At 45.0% G+C, this 20,190-nt stretch overlaps 1 protein-coding gene across 1 annotated transcript in view; it reads left to right on the top strand.

Annotated features, from left to right (window-relative positions):
* SDK1 (sidekick cell adhesion molecule 1) overlaps positions 1-20,190 on the top strand; it is a gene marked incomplete at its 5' end in the record, with an annotated part of 365,000 nt that overhangs the window by 190,922 nt on the left and 153,888 nt on the right. Inside the window, 3 exons of the mRNA XM_007447090.1 lie at positions 10,292-10,407; positions 12,282-12,474; positions 19,844-19,942. Of these exons, the coding sequence (XP_007447152.1) occupies positions 10,292-10,407; positions 12,282-12,474; positions 19,844-19,942 (408 nt within the window). The remainder of the gene's footprint in view (positions 1-10,291; positions 10,408-12,281; positions 12,475-19,843; positions 19,943-20,190) is intronic.

The raw sequence follows: 20,190 nt of genomic DNA, 5'->3' as shown, positions 1-20,190 counted from the left end.
CTTTCCCTCCCTCTCCTCACACATACACATGTACCCGCACACACATGCACATGTGTACACATGCACACACGCAGTTCCCTACCTCCCTGCCACACCGCTTTCTCTGCCCTTCCTCCTTCATCACTGGCTGTCACCTCTGTGGCCAGTGACCCTCACTGCCTTCCAAAGCCCCCGGGAAGCATATACCCTTTTGCTTCCTTCTCTGATTCGTCTTCTTCCGTGGGAAGCAGCCGCTTGGAATTCGGATGGACCCATTCATTCTCCGCTTCGTTACTTACTAAGCCACGATGGCCACCCTTGCCAAGAGCAGTGCCATGTACTTTCACATATTTGCTTTCTTTTCTTCAGATTCTACAGTTGAGCACCAAGGAATCCTTTTTTTTTTTCTCTTAATAGATCTTTATTGGAGTGTAATTGCTTCACAATACTGCGTTAGTTTCTGTTGTGCAGCAAAGCGAATCAGCCGTATGCGTACACATGTCCCCAGATCCCCTTCCTCTTGAGCCTCCCTCCCACCCTCCCTATCCCGCCCCTCTAGGTCATCGCAGAGCACCGAGCCGACCTCCCTGTGCTGTGCTGCTGCTTCCCACCAGCCGTCTTACGTTCAGTAGTGTACATATGTCGATGCTGCTGTCACTTCACCCTAGCTTCGCCCTCCCACCCCATGTCCTCAAGTCCATTTTCTATGTCTTCTGTAGGTTATTATTTTTAAACATGTTTTTAAATTTCTAAAAAATGACTCATTTTGAAATTTCATCAAGAATCAGATCTTGCTGAGTTTACATCACGATCCAAGATGGAAGGAAGGGAATGAGGGAAAAGAACAGATTTTTCAATCATTCTTGTTTTATTGGGGAGCACTTGGTACCAGAGAATAATCGTAAGCACAATCACACGTGCCCTGTATATATGACTGGGTGAAAACACTAACCAAATTAATTGAAGAAAATACCCACACACACTGAACAACAGCAACAACGATTCACTGAGGAGAAGCACCTTGCAGCTAAAGTAAAGCTCAGCTTGACAAGCTGGAGGAGTGGGCGTCAGGGAGCGCGTGGCTTGGCCACTCCCAGCCCCGCTGGCCGCAGATACTATATATTGTAGAAAGTGCAAAATGGCGACGGATTCAGGAGGTTTACAGAGCAAGTCTATGTACAGCTTCACTTTTTAAAAAGACTTTAGAGGAATTTTAGGTTCACAGCAAATTTGAACAGCGGGCACAGAGATTTCCCATCTGCCCCTGCCCTTCCCACAGCGTCCCTCACTGTCAGCATATGCCCCTCCAGATGGTAATTCTGTTAGCGTCGATGAACCTATTCTGACGCCTGTTTATCACCCAGAATCCATAGTTTGCTTCAGGATTTACTCTTGGTGTTGGACATTCCATGGGCTTGGACACATGTAGAATGACACGTGTCCCCCATTACAGTATCACACAGACTCGTTTCCTCGCCCTAGAATCCCGCGTTCCATCTCTTCATCCCTCCCTCCCCAGCCCTGACAACCACTGATCTTTTGCTGTATTCAGTTCTGCCTTTCTCAGAATGTCATATAGTTGTGGACTCCTAAGGTATGTAGCCTTTTCGGATTTGCCTTTTTTTCGCTTAGCAGCGTATGTAATGCACGCGTATAGTTTTCAAATGTAATTTCAACAGTTGTAAATTTTTGAGTGGCTGTAAACAATGGTTTGCTACTGTGAAAAGTTGAACAGACATCAGTATCTCCCAGCCCAGGACAGCACCCCGCGGACAGCACCCTGATGGGACCACTCTACCCTGCAGTGCCCCCTGCTCGCCACTCGCCAAGAAATCCGTTCTCAGCTCCCAGAAATGGCCCTTGTTTTAGGTTGCAAACAGTTTTCCATAAGGAAAAGGACTCCTGTATCTGAAACCACTCCTGTGGTTTTCCTTTCACATAACCTGGTTGTTAGGTGCCCTCGCGTGCTGGGTGCTTCCCCACAGGGCTCCTTGTCGTCGGCTGTGAGAATTGAGACAGTGTCCAGTGAGCTAACGCTGTATCCAGCTTAAGACCGAGGACACACTGGGATCTGTGCTGTGGGGGAATTATCTGGTGAAAATCGATTTTTTTTTTTTTTGAGCAATGAAGATCACAAAAAAGCATAACACCTGTCGCTTCACCAGGCCTCTTCAAAGGCCTGCAGTTAGAGCCTTGGAAAGAATGGCACTTCAAATGCTAATTATCTGGGGAGAAAAGGTCCCTGGAGGCCTTACTCCCAGCAGCAGGAGGCCACAGCTTCCAGCTAGGATCCTGGTGAAGACTGAACCCGGCTCTGGACACGTGGGCCTCCACCTTTCTGCAGACCGGTGGCAGCTCAGAACCTAAGCCCGGCCTTTCCCAGAAGGGCAGGGTTACGTAACCGTCACTAATTAAGACCTTTCAGCCACAGTGACTCCTTTGTTTTAAGCACTGTCGAGAAGGATTTATGGGCTGTAGGTCTTCTCACTTGAGGGAATTTTTAATCCCGTTGTTCGCAAAGCTGAGTCACTTTTGATGACGATAATCAGGAAAAAGAGAAGCTGAAGGATCTGAGAGAGAAGGGTGCTGAGAAAAATTGGCGATTTTTGGAGTAAAACCCAGGATGGGTAAGAGGAAAGAATCTGAGGCTTCAGAACCTCCATCCTGTGACTTTGGGGTGGAGAGTGTGTGCAAAAGGGCCGGACCCCGTGAGCTTTGATGTGAGGACGGCACAGACAGTGGTTCTCGAGTCTCATGGTTGTGTGCCGTCTTGGGTAATGAGAAGGGAGGGGGAATTGCCTTCTTAACGGGGTCAGCCAGGGCTGGAGGCCTGGAGGCCTGGGTCCTGGGTCCTGGCGTGGGGTGAGGGGCCAGAACCAGGCAAATGAGCGCCCCTCGGCATGGCTGTTACGTGACACCAGCGCAAAGCAAAGCAAAGAACGGCAGGAGATTACTGCTCGTTCAGTTTATGCAAAATGCCATTTTAGTAAAGTGTTTGATCCGTATGGTCTTAGTTTAGAGAAATAGAACAACATTTGACTGGAAAGTTGTACGGAATTTCAGAGTCAGGGATTGGAAACGAAATCCCAGAACTAAGCCTGCAAAGAAAGAGAGCGTGGCTTCTAAGAGAAAACGTCACAGCTCTTTTCAGTCCTTTCCCAAACAGCTCTTGATATTTTTCCTTCCCCTTCCCTTTCCCTCTTTTCTCTTTTCCTTCTTTCTTCCAGGGGAGAGTGTCCCGGTTATCCATTGCTGTAGAATAAACTTAGAGGCTGAAGGCATCATATCTCATGGTTGGGTGGGCTGGGAATTGGAGCCCGGCGGGGGGGGGCAGTGCCTTGTGCCCAGTCAGTTGGCAGATGGGCTGGGCTGGCGGTTGGGTGTCGGGGGAGGGGAGATGGGTTCACTCACGTGTTGGTGCCTTAGCAGGGAAGGCTGTGAGGCCGGGCACCCTGGGGCTGTCCACCTGGGCACCTGCACACAGCCGCTCCAGCATGGTGGCTGCAGGGTCGCCAGACTCCTGTCATGGCCTCTCGGGGCTCCCAGAAAGGACAGTTCTGGAGATAAAGGAGTAGAAGCTTCTAGGTCATTAAGGCCTGGGTTGTATTCTCTTGGTCAGAATAGTCACAGAGCCTGCATTCAGGGGGTCCAGACACAGACACCACCTCTAGATGAGAAAGAGCGTCAAAGAATCTGCAGCATTTTTAGACTCAGTTTTATTGCGGTATAACTGACATACAGTAAAATTCTACCTCGAGGGTAGAGCTCTGCGCCTACCCTCAGCCCTTGGCAACCATCCGCGTCTTCTCTCCTTTAGCTTTTCCTTTCACAGAATATCATAAACGTGGGAAGACCCGGCATGTAGCCTTTTGAGTCAGGCCCCTTTCCCTAGTGTAATGCATTCGAGGCCCACCTATGTTGTTGGTGAGCGTGAGACGTTCCTTCCCGCTCGCTGCTGAGCAGTGTTCCATCCCATGGACGGACCATAGTTCGTTGTCCTCTCCACCAGTTGAAGGGCTTTGGGATGTTTCCAGTTTAGGGTGGTTATTACTAAAACTGCTATAAACATGGCACAAGGATTTTTATGTGAACTGAAGTTTTCACTTCTGTTGCATACATACTTAGGGGTAGGACTGCTGGATTGTGTGGCTAGAGCGTGTTTAACTCTGTAAGAAACTACCAAAGTGTTTTCCAAGTAACTGTTACCATTCTGCATTCCCATTAAAAGTATGAGACTTTCAGTTGCTTTGCATCTTCACGAAAATCTGGTCATTGTTTTATTTTAACTCTTCTAGTAGGTATATAGCGATATCACATCGCGATTTAATTTCCCTGGTGGCCAGTGATGTCGATTGAGGGCCTTTTCATGTGCTTATTTCTGTCGTTATATTTTCTTTGTTGAAGTAACTATTTAATTATTTTTGGCAATTTTTTGAGTTTCTGGTTTTCTTATTATTGAGTTTTGAAAGTTTTTTGTATGTATTCTGAATAAAAGTCCTTTATTGGATATGTATGTGTCTTACAAGTATTTTCTCCCAATCTGAGGCCTCTCCTTTCATTCTCTCAGCAGGTGTCTTTCATAGAGCAGAAGTTTACAGTTTTCTTCTTTTGTGGGTTGTACCCTTGCTGTCATATCCAGAAATCTTTGCCTAACCCGACATCAAAACTATATTTTCCTAGAATCTTTATAATTATAGATTTACATTTAAGCCTGTGATCCATATCCATTTTGAGTTAGTTCTCATATATGGTGTAAGGTATAGATCCAGATTGGTTTTTGTGGGGTTTTTTGGCACATGGATGTCCAGTTTGTTCCAGCACCATTTGTTGAAAAGACTGTCTTTTTCCACCGTTGGCCTTTGTGCTTTTGTTAAAAACCAACTGATACGTATGTGAATAATTTCTGAACTCTGTTTTATTGATCGATGGGTTCCTCCTTTCTCCAGTAACACTTTGTTTTAATTACTGTAGCTTTCGAGTTAGTTTTGATATCATGTAGTAAAGATTGTCCAATTTTGTTCTTTTTTGAATTTGATTTTGCTATTCTGATTTCTTTGTTTTTCCATATAAATTTTAAAGTCAACTTTTCAATTTCTAAAAGCTGCTAGCTGCAGTTTTGATTGGGATTGCATTCAACCCATAGATCAGTTGGGGGAGAATTGACATCTTTGTTATGTTGTCTTCCAGTCCATTAACATGTGAGTCTTCATCTACTTGGGGCTTTGATTTCTTTCATCAGTTTTCAGCACACAGATCTTGCATACAGTTTGTTAACTTTATATCTATTTCATGTTTTAACTGCCATGTAAATGGTACTGACTTTATTTTATTTTATTTTATTTATTTATTTTTGGCTGCGTGGAGTCTTCGTTGCTGCGTGCAAGCTTTCTCTAGTTGCAGCGAGCGGGGGCTTCTCTTCGTTGTGGTGCGCAGGCTTCTCATTGCGGGGGCTTCGCTTGTTGCAGAGCATGGGCTCTAGGCGCAAGGGCTTCAGTAGCTGCAGCACGTGGGCCCAGTAGCTGTGGCTCGCGGGCTGTAGAGCGCAGGCTCAGTAGTTGTGGCGCACGGGCTTAGTGGCTCCGCGGCATGTGGGGTCTTCCCCGACCAGGGCTCGAACCCATGTCCCCTGCATCGGCAGGTGGATTCTTAACCACTGCGCCACCAGGGAAGCCCCAGTACTAAATTTTTACTTTCAATTTCCAGTTGTCCTGTTGCTCATGTTTCAAAATATAATTGACTTCTGTGTTTTGATCTTGCATCCTATGATCTTGCTAATTTCAGTTCTAGGAGTGTATAGTTGGCAGACTGAGGAATTTTCTACATGGATGATCATATTGTCTGTGAATAGAGAGAGGTTTTTTTGTTTTGTTTTGTTTTGTTTTCCTTTTCTATCTGTATGCCTTTTATTTCTTTTTCTTGGATTACTGCACCAGCTTGCCCTTCCAGAATAGGAATGGCAAGAAAGACACCTTTGCTTTGTTACTGAGCTTAGGGGAAAGCATTCAGTTTTTCATTTTAAATAAGTTGTTGGTTGTAGGTGATTTACAGATGCTCCTTAGCAAGTTTAGTACGTTCCTTTTAATTCCTAGTTTGAGGGTTTTTTTTTTTTTTTAATCACTATTGGAGGTTGAATTTTGTCAAATTCTTTTTCTAAATCTATTAGGGTGATTATATTTTTTAAATTCTATTGATAATGTTGAATTACCCTGATTGATATTCAGATATTGAGCCAGCCTTATGTTTATAAGATAAACCCCACTTGATTAGGATAAACTGTGATTTTTACGTATTGCTGAATTTGACTTTCTAATCTTTTATTAAGGATTTTTGCACCTGTGTTCTCAGGGATATTTGGCCTGTAGTTTTCTCTTTTTCTTTCCAACATCTGTTTCTTATTTTGGTGTCACGATAATGCTTTAGAATGTCTTTTATTTCATTGTTCTTCAAATGCTTGGTAGAATTAACCAGTGAACCTTATATGCTTAGAGTTTTTTTTTGTTGGAAGGGTTTAATTTTGCATTCAAATATTTGATAGCTCTTTGACTACTCAGGTCATCTATTTCTTCTTGAGTAGATTGGAAGTGTGTTTCTTTTAAAGAATTTGTTCATTTCATCTAAGTTGTTGAATTAGTGAGCATAAAGATACTCAAAATGCTCTTTTATTCTCTTAATCTCAGTCGGGTTTATAGAGGCGTCTCCTGATACTGGTGATGTTGGTAATTGGTGATTTCTGTCTATTCTTGATCAGTCTGGCTAGGAGTTTATTGATATTTAAAAGAACCAGCTTTTGGATTCATTGATTTTTCTCAGTTATTGTTTATTTTTGTTTCATTGATTTCTGCTCTTTTTCTTTACCGTTTCTTTCCATAGGTTTAATTTACTCTCACAGATTCTTAAGGCAGAAGTTTAGATTCTAATATAAACATCTAACTGCTATACATTCCCCTCTAACACTTCTGCATCCCCAAATTTTGATATGTCGTGTTTTTCACTTTCATTAAACTGAAAATGCTTTCTGACTTTCCACGTGATTTCCTCTTCAACTCATGGGTTATTCTGAAATGTGCTCCTTAATCTTGAAGTTTTTAGGGATTTTCCACATATCTTTCTGTCGTTAATTTCAAGTTTAATTCTGTTGGGTCATAAAACATACTTTCTGTGATTTCAGTTATTTTTAACTTGTTTAGGTTTGTTTTGTATGACATGTATATTCCAAATATGTCCACCTCAGTGAAGTTCCATATGTGCTTGAAAAGAATGTGTAGTATGTTGTTACTGGGTAGATTTCAAAAGAAATATTGTGTAGGTCCAGTTGCTTGATGATGTGGTTCCTGTAGATCCTTACTGATATTCTTTGTCTACCTCTTTTTTCTTAAATAAAGGAGTGTTGAAGCCACCAGCTCTACCAATAGATTTGTCTAGTTTTTACTTTCAGTTTTCTCAGTTTTGCCTTTTGTACTTTGGAGCTGCTGCATCTGCATTTAGGGTCGCTGAGTCTTCTTGGTGAATAGATCACGTCGTCATTACACAGTATCCCTCTTTCTCATTGGTTTTATTCCTTGGTAGGGTATTTACTTTGACTGATATTAATATAACCACTCCAGGTTCATTTATAATTAGCGTTTCGTGTATTTTTTCCCACTCTCTTACTTTTAAGCTATTTGTGCCCTCATATTCAAAGTGGGGTTGTTTTAAACACCGTGTAGTTGGGTCTCGCTCTTCATCCAACTGATAATCTCTCTTCTATTGGCTGATACAGTAAAATATATTGATAATATATTACATTATACATTTAATGTAACTGTCGATATGATGGGATTAAAACCTGCCGTCTCGCTAATTGTTTTCTATTTGTTCTCTCTCTTATCTTTTTCCTTTTCTCTTCCTTTTGCCTGCCTGCTTTCTGATTCATTAGATATTTTTACAATTACATTATTTTTGCTACTCTTGCCTTATTTATATCTCTTTTTCAAATCTGTTTAGTGATTACTCTGGAGTTTAAAGATATATATCATTCATTAACTACAGTGTATCTTGAAATCCATTGTGTGAATAATGTAGGGACCTTGTAACAGTATACTTTCAATCCCTTCTTCCCACCTTTTGTGCTATTGTGGTCAGTCATTTTATTCTTACCTATGTTATAAGCCCACAATAAATTGCTACTATTTTTTGAGAGTGAACCAAAGTAAGAAAAAAGTACATTATATTTACTTCATTTTAACTATTCCCAGAAGTCATCAATTCTTTGCATAGATCTAAAGTTTTGGTGTCTGATGTCATATTCCTTTAACATTTGTCATAGTGCATGCAGGTCTGCCAGTAATGAATTCTCTCAGTTTTTGTCTTTCTGAAAATGTCTTTATTTTGCTTTCATATTTAGAAGATATTTTCACAGAATATAGAATTCCGGGGTGGTAGATTTTTCTATCAGTACTTTAAAGATATCACCCCATTACCTCCTGACTCGCAGAGTTTCTGGTGAGAAGGGCTGTTATTCTTGCTTTTGTGTCTTACGTGCATTGCACCTTTTTGTGTATGTGCAGCACAGGCTTTCTAGATACTGCCTTGCTAGCCCACATTCAGCCTTTAGCAATTCTTTAAGAATCTCGCTGAACTTTCCCAATTGTGTGGTGTCCATTTTGCTCTTTCTCTCGTGCTCTGTCACAGGCGAGCCCATGTTCACATTCCTACTCCTTGGGGAGGTCCGTCTTTTCTTTTATTTTAGACACTTGGTTGCCCTGTGACCTCAGCTTCCTTACGGGCTCAAGAAAAGTTCGGACTCTATGGTTTGTTCAGCTTTTTCTCATGCTTAATGGCTGCGATGTTCTTTCCAACTTTCTACAGCCTAGGCAAAGCAACCCCCGTGGCCATTTCTAGTCCACAAATTTTGGATGGGTGCCGGGTGAGAAGTGGGACAGTCTTCTTGGTGACTTACTGAGGGAGGGACCCAGAGATAGCGCAGCCAGAGCAGTTGGGAAAAGACAGGTGGCGTGGAGCGTGACTGGAGGGGCCTGGATGAATTCGATGTTTTTCACCTCTGCCTAATGAGATGAGCTTCTAAAGAAGAGTGTACTGAAAGGTGTGTGTAGTACTTTTTAACAGGACCACGCTCTGTCCTCACGTGTTTTGTGCCAAGAGACTCTTGTCTTTGTTCCTGTACCTTAAGCCAAAGGATCCTTTGGGATTCAGTGTCTTTCTTTTGAAACAAGCTCCTAAAGAACCAGGACCTTCGTTTGCATCCTGCCAAAAGCTGCTATGGCACAGCCAGTGGACTGGTACCCTCTCCAGGGGCCACTGAGGTTATCGTCCTTAAAAAGCTGGCCACGTCACGTCACTGCTGTTTTCCAAGGCTTTTGATTCCCCATTGCCTACCGTATACACTGTTGTCCGTTGTGTTTGGCATGTGAGGCAATCCCCACAGTGACCTGTCCACTTCCTCCGCCCCTCTTACCCCCTGGGCCCCATGTCCAGCCATGCTCACTGTTTTCTCACCATTCACCAGGTTTTGCATAATACCACGCCTTTGCTCACTCCATTTTCCCAGGTGCGAATGCCTTTCTCAAGGCCTTTCCCTCCTCAGAGTTCTATCCCAGACCTAGTGCAGGTGTCTTCTGATGTGAGGCCTTCCACGCTTTCCTAGGGCAGAGGCTCTGCCCTGTGTGTTTTCTAGAGTTGCTTGCCTATTTCAATTCTATGAGTGCCTCCCCTAGAATATGACTTCCTTGAAGACAGGCCACTGGACAGGTGTATAATTGGGTTCGGTAGCTGTTGAAATCAATAAAAGAAGTGGAAAGTGGAATTTTTTTAAATGATAATTTCTATGGCAGACAAAGAGAAATTTAGCCTACAGATGAATAAATAACAATACCTATGAAAAAGGATTTTTTTTTTCATGTGAAGGATAATTGGGCTTGAAACACTGTGACATATAACAGGGAAGGCAGATTTCTGGATGAAACCTTGCCTCGATCTCAAATATTGGGTAGCTGAAAAAAAACATCAGAGAAAGCTTTTGTTTGCTATCCATCCTGGGATCCCTAGGAAAGGCTCGCCCATGGGGCTAAGGTGATCCGGTCCACTTTTCTGCATGTGCCTTAAAGAATTCCCCAGCAGAAAATGAGAAGTCGCCCAGTTCTTCTTTGTAACGTCACGATTAGCTTCCCAAAACGTCCATCACCCTCCCCGTTCTCAGCGCTGCGGTGGCCGGTGAATCCTGAGCAGCAGCTAAGAGTCTCTTCTCCCCACCCCACCCCCTGCCCCGCGCCTCCCGCCGCGTGTCCTGCTGTCTCCCTCCGCTGCCCTGGAGCAGTGCCGACCTCGCCCCCGCAGAACGTGCAGGTGGAAGCCGTGAACTCCACGACCATCCAGTTCCTGTGGAACCCTCCACCCCAGCAGTTCATCAACGGCATCAACCAGGGCTACAAGGTAGGCGCCTTGGGCCACAGCCTCCGGGCGGCTGCCATGGCGTGTCATGGTCTTCTGATGAGTGAGGGGGCTGCGCGCCCCTCATTTCATCAGGAACCCACGGCATCCGGTTACAGAGTGTGTTGACCTTCTGGGGTCACCTTTTATCCAGGGTCTTTTCATCAGCTATACTGGTTCAGAAACTCAAATCATTGGTTATCAAGAGGATGGTGCACGGGAATTCCCTGGCGGTCCAGTGGTTAGGACTCGGTGCTTTCACTGCCGAGAGCGCAGGTTCAGTCCCTGGTGGGGGAACTAAGATCCCGCAAGCCGCGCAGCGTGGCCAAAAAACAAAAAGAAAGAAAAAAAGAGGATGGTTCGTATAGAACCGAGCAATGTTATGGGAAGAGCCGTCCATTTTAAAATGCCCAGTGGGAGACTTACCCCTGTTGATTGGAATCAGCACGTGTACAGGCTTCTTCCTGGAAGGGCGTCCTCTCAAAGCGCACTGGGTGCAACTGAGTGATGTTTCTACCAAGTAAGGTTAAGTAGGTCCCCCTCTCGCTACTTTAGGGAAAGTTCTGTTTGTAGAACTGGGACCAGCTGACTCGGGGCACCTATCCGGACTGAATTAGAGACAAGGACAGACTCCTATCTGCCCTTTGTCTGAGTACCTTCAGAGATGTACCTGGATGCAGTTTCCAAAAGTACAGATCAGCATCTCCTGGCTGGCCTGGGAGACCATCTGAATGTTACCTGCAGCATGTTCGCAGATCTTCTGTGACAGCAGGTGAACTCAGGGAGTGTCTTTGTAGAGAGTTTGCTTGAAAACTTGGTCATTTCAGATTCAGACTGTTATTGCCTCAGACACACAGTTAATTTTTTTTTCCATTTGGATTCAACTTACTAAAACACTTGGTTTTCACTAGAAAGGCAGACGTAGCTAGAAATCTGTCCTGCCTTTCCCCCCCCCCAGCAGCGTGGCTTCCTCGAAGGCTGGACACAAATTAAAAACACAAGAAGGGAATCCTTTCCCCCCCCCACCCCCCCCCCCCCCCCCCCAGAGGTATCTACAGTCAGAAGCTTCTTAGAAAGGAAATCATTGATCAACGAAGTGGAGTCTGCCTTCATGACTCTCCTGTCAGGTCTTATTTGGCAAGACTGGGGTGTTCGTTCGATGGCTTGATTGTCGGCCTAAAATCTATATAAATATGCTCCTTGTTCTGCACAGTGTCAATTTTCAGACCTAATTAACCCTAGAAATGTTTGGTGTCAGAGGAATTAAAAGTCACACTCATACATAATGTTGCCAAAACATTAAAACAAGTTCCCTTGGAATGTGTATATGTACTATATTTCTTTAAAATTATAATGTCTCCTAAAATCCTTTTTAGAAAACTGGTGTCATATAAATTATAAATAATTAACATTGTTCCCGTTGAACCAGGGGCTTCTTTTTGAATCAGCATAGGTGCCTAACTAGAAAAATATTTGTATTGATGTTTGATTGTACTGATGCAGTTGAATAACAGTAATGTCATCATTATTTCTAAATGTTAAAAAATAAATATGTTCTGTAACATGTTTAAGTGAACAGAAGGTGAAGGTTTGAGGAGTGTCCATTTTCCCAATGTGAGTTAGAGTAGATATTTTATTTATGTACCCATGTATAAAATATATATTTAAATATACATATTTGTACTCAATAATCTATGAGATATCTTTTAAACTCAATATTTTTCAGTGAGATTATAAAATGTAGGATGTATGGGGTTCCTTAATTACAACTTCGCTTTCTTTGAAGACATTTTAATTGTGAAATAAAATTCTGGTGCAGACTTGAGGGTGAAGACATGCAATTAAAAGGATCTCTTTTTCACCCTGTTCCATCCCAGCTTCTGGCGTGGCCAGCCGATGTCCCCGAGGCCGTCACTGTCGTCACCATTGCTCCAGATTTCCATGGAGTCCACCATGGGTACATAACAAACTTAAAGAAGTTTACTGCTTACTTCACGTCAGTTCTGTGTTTCACCACTCCGGGCGACGGGCCTCCGAGCCCGCCTCAGCTCATACGGACACATGAAGACAGTGAGTACTCCTTTCCAAGTGTCTTGTCGATAGCCTTTAGACAATTGTCAAAGAGGTTTGGGCCACTGTCGTATCCAGCACAGGGCAGGAGCAAGGGTGGGTCTCTAGGAAGCTCCGTGTTCTCAGTGTGTTCACAGTCTGCTCACCCTGGAGAGGTAAGTCACTGAAAGTAGTAATAATGTTGGGCAGAGACGGTCTGTGGAGTATGGAAGGAAGCCTGGCTAGAGGAAGGAGCTGTGAGGACAAGAGGGACTGTCCAGTCCCAGCTGTACAGTCCGCCTTTGGTCTTGCCTTCCTAGACTTCTCTTCACTCAGATTTCAACTTCCAATCCCCTTGCCTTCTTCTTGAATCTCCCCTTAAAGCCTCCCAGCCCATGTCGTCCCCGACCTTCCCCAGGGGAATCTCACCTGCGCCTCTCTAAGACCCTGGACTTCCCATTGTCTCCAGCTGGTCGATTCAGATCAGCTGTTCCTCTGCTCCTAGGCCCACTGATGCTTCTGGAAAACATTTTCTGAGAAAATGATCACAGATGTGCGCAAAGATTTATATACAATGAGGTTAATTACAATTATTAGTAATCGAAAAAAAATGAAAAATATTCAAATGTTCCTAAGGGGGATAATTGAAAAACTATGGAATGACAATATACTAAATATTTTGTAGTTATTAAAAAAAAGTTTTGCGAGGAAACAGTCTCGATCTCATGTTACATGGTTAAAAAAAAAAAACAGTATACAAAACTACATGAGTTACAAAGTTTATACAAATACACTTGTATAAGACCATATTAGCTGAGAAAAGACCTTGAAGGAAATATATCACAATTCCGACAGTTGTTATCTCCATGTGACATGATTATGGGTATCATTTTACTATTTTCTTCTCATTTCTCTGCATATTCTCTTTGCTAAAATGAGCATGTACTCTTTTATAAGGCGAATTAAAACTTAAATAAGTTCAAAAGGGCTGCCACTTGTCTCTCCTCCAGCTTCCCCCTCTCCCATCTCAGCTGGGCTCTGGGTGTGGTCTGACCTTCTGTACTTATCTCTGCTCGGTGCTGTCATCCACTGCTCCGCTCTGCCCTGCCCCCTGAGACCCAGCTTCACTGTCCTCCCAGCAATGACATTTACAGAGGTCAAGGCCATGCAAGATGAGCTTCCTCACTTCCCTCCCTTCCACCTGAGTTTCCCTATGTTCTCACTCTTGGTCCTCTTCCCTCCTCTCTCAGAGGATGACGAGTCTGACCTTTCCTCAGCCCACAAATATGCTCAGGTCTCCCTCACCCAGAAGTGCCAACTCCCTGACCGTGCTGCCCACTGAGTCACCCAGCTCTCAGTATAAACGATTACTCTGACTCCTAACCTCTCCCGCTCCCCATAACCCATAGCCACCTGGCTTTCACTCCACCACTCTGCTGTAACCACCTTGAATTGACTCAAGGTCTATGTCAAGTTAGTGACACAGGAAGAATAGAAATGGATTTCTTGACCCTCTGAGACCACTGATATTCCTTCCATTCAAAAGATAAAAAGTAACTCTGCCACTATTAACTGATCCCTGATGTTCTTCCCATACTCTGACTTTGATCTGCTATCTGCTTTTTGTTTAACTGAAATTTTATTGAGATAGTTATAGACTCACATGAACTTGTAAGAAATAATACTAAGATCCCATGTACACTTTGCCCAGTTTCCATCAATGGTAACACTTGCAAAAGTATAGTACATCACAACCAGGATATCTACATTGATGCAACCCATCGATCCAATTTAGATCTCTGCAGTTTTATTTGTTCTCGTGTGTGTGTGCGCGTGCACGTGCACGCACGTGTGTTTCGTTCTATGCAACTTATCACATGTATAGATTTGTGTATCTACCATCACAATCAAGATACTGCATGGTTCCGATACCACAAAGATTCTTCTCTTATAGGCATATCCATGTCCTTCCCTTTCTTCCTTTCTAATCTATATGTCCTTTATTTCTTTTGCTTGCCATATTGCAACGGCTAGAATTTCTAGTACTGTGTTGAATAAGAGTGGTGAGAGCAGACATTCTTGCCTTGTTCTTGATCTTAGAGAGAAGACATTTGGTCTTCCAGTGTTAAGCATGATATTTCTCATAGCTGTTCTTTATCAAGTTGAGGTAATTTCCCTCTGATATTAACTTGCTGAGAGTTTTTGTCCTGAGTAAATGTTGAATTTTTTCAATTGCTTTTACAGCATCAATTGATATGACCATATGATTTTTCTTTTTAGTTTGTTAACTGATTAGGTGGATTGATCTTCAAATGTTGAACCAACCTTGCATGCTTGGAATAAATCCCACTTGGTCATGGTGTATAATTATTGTTCATGTTGTGGGATTCAGTTTGTTAATACCTTATGGAAGATGTTTTACCTCTAAGTTCATGAGAGATATTGGTCTGAAATTTTACTTTACTGTATTTATTGTCTTTGTCTGGTTTTGGTACCAGCATAATACTGGCCTCATAAAATAAGTTCGTACTCTTCTGTCTTCTGGAAGAGGTTGTGTAAAATTGGTATTAATTCTTCTTTAAACGTTTGGTAGAATTTTTCAGTGAAATCCTCTGTTCCTGGAGAGTTCTTTTTTGGGAGTTTTTAAATGATAAATTCGGTTTCTTTAATGGTTATAGTACTGACCAGTCGTCTGTTTCATTTTGGTAGTGTGTGATTTTCAAGGAATCAATCCACAAAGTTGTTGAATTTCTGAGTGTAAAGTTGTTGGTAGTACTTCTTGTTTTTCTAGTGGCTGCAAAATATGTAGTCATATTCCCTATTTCATGCTTTCTTCTGTTTTATTTGTGGAGGTTTTTGGTCATTCTTCCTAGAAATTTATCAATTTTATTGATTTTTTTTGAAGAACCGCTATCTTGTTTCATTAATTTTTCTCTATTGTGTTCTTATTTTCAATTTCATGGATTTCTGCTCTTATCATTTCCTTCCTTCTGCTTGATTTGGGTTTATTTTGCTTTTCTGTTAATTTCTTGGGGTAAGGCACTGGGGTGGTTGATTTGAGGTCTGTCCTCAATTCTGATGTAAGCACTTAGTGTTATAAATTTTCCTCTTCACACTGCTCTAGCTGCACCCACATATTTTGATATGTTCTGTTTCATCTTCACTGAGCTCTATGTATTTTTATTTCCTTTGAGACTTCCTCTTTGACCCATGGATTATTTAGAAGTGTGCCATTTAATTTCCATGTGTTGGAGATTTTCCTGTTGGCTTTCTGCCATTGACTTCTAGCTTGGCTCCATTACAGTCAAAGAACACACTTTGCATAATTTCAGTTCTTTTAAATTTATTGAGGTTTGTTTTATGGCCCAGAGTATGATCAATCTCATTTAAGGTTTCGTGAGTTCTTGAAAATATAATGTGTATATTCCGCTTTGGAATCTGCCTTATAATTATAAACTTTCTATAGCCCTCATCAGATTTTAGGATTAAAAGAGACAGTTGGTCAGATGTAGCCTTCTCTTCTTTTAAAAAAATATTAAGGCTACCTCCTCAAGTTCTGTGTGTACTGGGCCTGTCATAATTACAGGGGATTCATCCATCCATCTATCCAACATACAAACATGTATATGAACTTCCATTCCGAGGTTTGTAGAATACCTATTATGTGAGAGGTAGCCAGCTGCGTGTTGAAGCGGGGAGCAGAGATAAGTAAGCACAGCCTCTGCCTTTAGAGCTCCCAGCCTAGTCAGATCTGAGGTGGACAGGACTGAGGTCAGTGCCACTGAGGAAGGAGGTCGTTAGCAGTGGCTGTGGCAGCCCAGTGAGGAGTGACAGAAAATACCTGGGGGAGTCAGGTCAGTCTTGTGGAGGAGCTGAGAACTGAGGTCAGCCCTGATGGATGAGCTTTTGATGCCGAGAATGGTTGAGAAGAAATAGAACCCGTAAAGGCAAAGAGAGTAGAAGAGAGTGTGAGAGGGTGTGAGGTGTTTAGCTCAGCTTCAGTGTGGTCTGTGGGGTGGGGGTGACCCTACAGAAGGAGGTGGAAGCCGACCCAGGAGAGTCTCAGCTGCTAAGTTAAGACGCTTGGACGGAGATAGTCTAGGCGTTGGGGAACCACAGAGGGATCTCCCTTAGGGCTGTGACTTGAGTGCTTCCACAGCTGTGTCTGGAGGTTTTGTGATGATGGGCTAGAGATAAAGGTGATGCAATCTGGGAGGAAGGCGAATAGTTACGTGCACCTCTACACCAGCGGTGGAGCCAGCAGTAGGGGAGACGCTAGAGGCACGGCACAGAGAACTGGGGGCTGCTTAGACTCAGGGGGTGGGAAGAAGGGGTTCTGCAGATCTCACTCCACATACCTCGGCACCGGCCACGGGGCAGATGGTGATGCCCGTGACTGAAAGGTGGGAAACAGGTCCAGGATTAGGACGCTGGGTTTAGTCGGATCACACTCACGTGGAGGCAGGTGTGGCCAATGGGCAGCAGAGAGTCTGAAGCCGTAGGTTTGGGAGTCCTAGCAGTTAGCGATCGTGACCTTATTTTCCGAGGAAAATAATTAAGGGAATATAATTGAGCCCGTGGTCTAACCACAGATGGAAATATCTGAAATCAGTGCCATCCACCTAAGTGGATGCAGTCGCTTTGGGAATCGGGTGGGCGTGAGAGAAACGGGAGGCTCCCTGGGCTCTGGCACCGTCGTATGAGGGGAGGCTGGTCTGGGGACAGTGCACGGGGTGGCGAGCAGAGGGACCTCTGGAGGAAGGAGGGAAGTTCTGCTTTTGCTCGGAGGCTCCGTGCTCCAGTCCTCTGCGGGAAAACACAGCCTAACAGCTTTCCGTTTGCAAGCGGGGTGGGAGGGGAGAGCCGCCGTAACTAAGGAAGGTGGTAGTGAACTCTAGGAGCGGCTATCAAGCACCCGTCACGGCCCTTCATCATTTGGACGTTTCCCTCTATTTCATTATTGAAAGAAGAGGCCAGGGCCGCATCTCAGCTCCAACCACAGCCAGGTCCAACTGGATATCAGGTTTTACTTTCCAGAGGACATTTGTTAAAAATAAAAAGTGGCAAAAGCAGAGAACTCCTTCAGATAAATGAGAGAAGACTCCTGGCTGAATTCTTTCCTACAAAAGCCCTATTGTTGCCAGCTAAACAGACAGACACTAACTATGGGGAAACATCCCATAATGCTGTGCAGCCAGGAAGCAGAGCCTTAAAGGCAGCCAGGCCAGGCATTCGTAAGGAAAAGAGAAATTAGGAATGTCTTGGGAATTGAGAAAAATGGCAGTGATGTCATCTTTTTAGAATTTTCTAACTGAACCACCATTTTTTTGATAGGCAGGAAGCCTGTTCATCCTACTTAGAAAGATAGAGCATCCTTGTAAATAGGGATGATCTCACTGAAACGGGGGAGGTAGGGCTGCTGTCAGCTCTTGGAGGGGGGCGGCCTTTAAAAGAGGACTTGGGACTCTGGGTGCTGGAGAAATGGCCCCCGTCGCTCTGTAGTGATGGCGCGGACGGCGCCACGGTTAGCCCCACACCCAGCTGGCCTCTTTCTCCAAAGCTCTGATGAAATAAGAACTTGGGGCCAGGGTGTGCGGAGTGGGAAGCTCAGTAGAGAGGAAACAGAATATAAACTTAAGCCTAGACATTGCCAGCTGGTTCCAGCAGAGCTAGAGGACAGGAATATTTGGGCAAGAATCCAGGAAGCAGAAACACTGAGGATAGAAAAGGAACAAAAAGCTTTCTTTGGGCTTCCCTGGTGGCACAGTGGTTGAGAGTCCGCCTGCCGATGCAGGCAACATGGGTTCGTGCCCTGGTCCGGGAGGATCCCACATGCCGCGGAGCGGCTGGGCCCGTGAGCCGTGGCCGCTGAGCCTGTGCGTCCGGAGCCTGTGCTCCGCAACGGGAGAGACCACAACAGTGAGAGGCCCGCGTACCGCAAAAAAAAAAAAAAAAAAAAGCTTTCTTTGCTGCGCTATCGATTGAAAAAAGAACAAGTCAGTTCAAAAATCCGTCAGACTGTCTTTCTGGAAATTCACAGTTGGGGGAGGATGAGATGGCCCTGACAGCCGTTCTACTTTACCACGTTCCACACTCAGAGAGTGAAATGTGGGCTTCCCCGGTGGCGCGGTGGTCAGGAATCCGCCTGCCAATGCAGGGGACACGGGTTCGAGCCCTGGCCCGGGAAGATCCCACATGCCGCGGAGCAAGTAAGCCCGTGCGCCACGACTACTGAGCCCCCAGACGGCCCTGCAGTCCCTCCAGAGCAAGCAGGAGGCCCCCGTGCCAGGCCCAGCTCTGGGCTTGGTGGCTGTGCATCCTCGGGCAGTTGCTTCACTGCCCTGGGCCTGGCGTTGAATTTTACAGCCGCAAAGTCAGGGAGGGATCCGAGCAGATTCGTAATGTCACTCCGGCTCTCAGAATCCGTCCGTGATCTTGGATGTGTTGAACTCCTGTTTTGGCCTCTCAGGCCTTTTCTCTCTGGTGTTCTTCAAAGTGACAGCAAGCTCATCTTAGAAATGACTTTATACTCTGATGGTACGATAACTGACAACTACTAATGATGACAACCGACGTCGATCAGCATTTTTGTGGTGTCAGGAGACGCTAAGCGCTTCCGTGTTTTATTCCATTTCTTCTCACGATTACCTTGCAGAGTGAGTCATTTTTATTTTCCCCATTTCACAGATGAGCAAACTAAGGCTTAGAGAGCTTAGGTAATGCACAGCCAGCAAGCAGAGGGGCCAGGCTTGAACCCCGCTGAGCCCAGCGTTAAATAGCAGCTCTGCCACTCTGCCCTCCTGCACTAGGAGGGGCTACGGTCAGGGAAACTCCAGGGAAACATGCCGGTTTTGCTGGAAATTTCTCGCGCCCGCCCTGCCCCTGGGGCCCCTGGGGAGAGTGAGTAAGGGTGGTAGCCTGGAATTCTGGATCAGGTCAGCAGGCATCGCCCTGCAGCCAGTTGTGGCCAGGACTGCCTCCAGGCCAGGGCTCCGGGCTCTGTCCCTACACAAGCCAGACACATGACTCAGCTGCAAAGGCCTCTGGGGATGCTGGTGCACGCGGTTGCTTTCAGGATCCAGCCACCTGGTTGTTCCAATTAGATCAGATCAGGAGAAAGACAGAGGAGGGATTGTGTCTGCCTCTCCTGCTGCCGGTCTCTCCAGTTCTTGGCGAGACTGGGATGAGGCTGAGTGAAATAATTTATGTGACCGTAGCCAGGTCACCTTCAACACCTCGGACTCCCTGTCCCTTCTGGGTTTTCTCTGACATTTGCTGTGGGCTCTGGCCCAGCTCCCTGCCCCCTTCCACAGTGAGAACGTTCCACACAAATCTGACCAGAGAGTATTGGGCTGTCTTGCTAACAGACGTCTTTGTGTTTAATTGCTAGAACCCGGAGCTGTGGGACACCTAAGTTTCACGGAGATCCTGGACACGTCTCTCAAGGTCAGCTGGCAGGAGCCCCTGGAGAAAAACGGCATCATTACAGGTAAGGGTCTCAGTCTTTAGGTAGAGGAGGAACACGTTTGCCCCAACACAGAGCGATGGACCCAGCCCCAAGCACCGCGGCTGGCAGCGCATGGGTGCCTGCGGCCCCTGCAGGGTGACTGGCCGCAGGGCCGAGGGCAGAGGGCTCGCTCGCCATCCCCCAGGTGGTGCCACTGATGCCACCAAGAGCCCCTTTCCCTCCTGGGCTGCAACCTCAGAGTTTGGAGATTTGGCCTCCTCGCCTTATCT

This window comes from Lipotes vexillifer, unplaced genomic scaffold, assembly GCF_000442215.2.
Source record: "Lipotes vexillifer unplaced genomic scaffold, Lipotes_vexillifer_v1.1 scaffold625, whole genome shotgun sequence".
In the NCBI taxonomy this organism is placed as follows: Eukaryota; Metazoa; Chordata; class Mammalia; order Artiodactyla; family Lipotidae; genus Lipotes; species Lipotes vexillifer.
The sequence above is the reverse complement of the archived record's forward strand: the minus strand, read 5'-3'. Positions and strand labels throughout refer to the sequence as shown.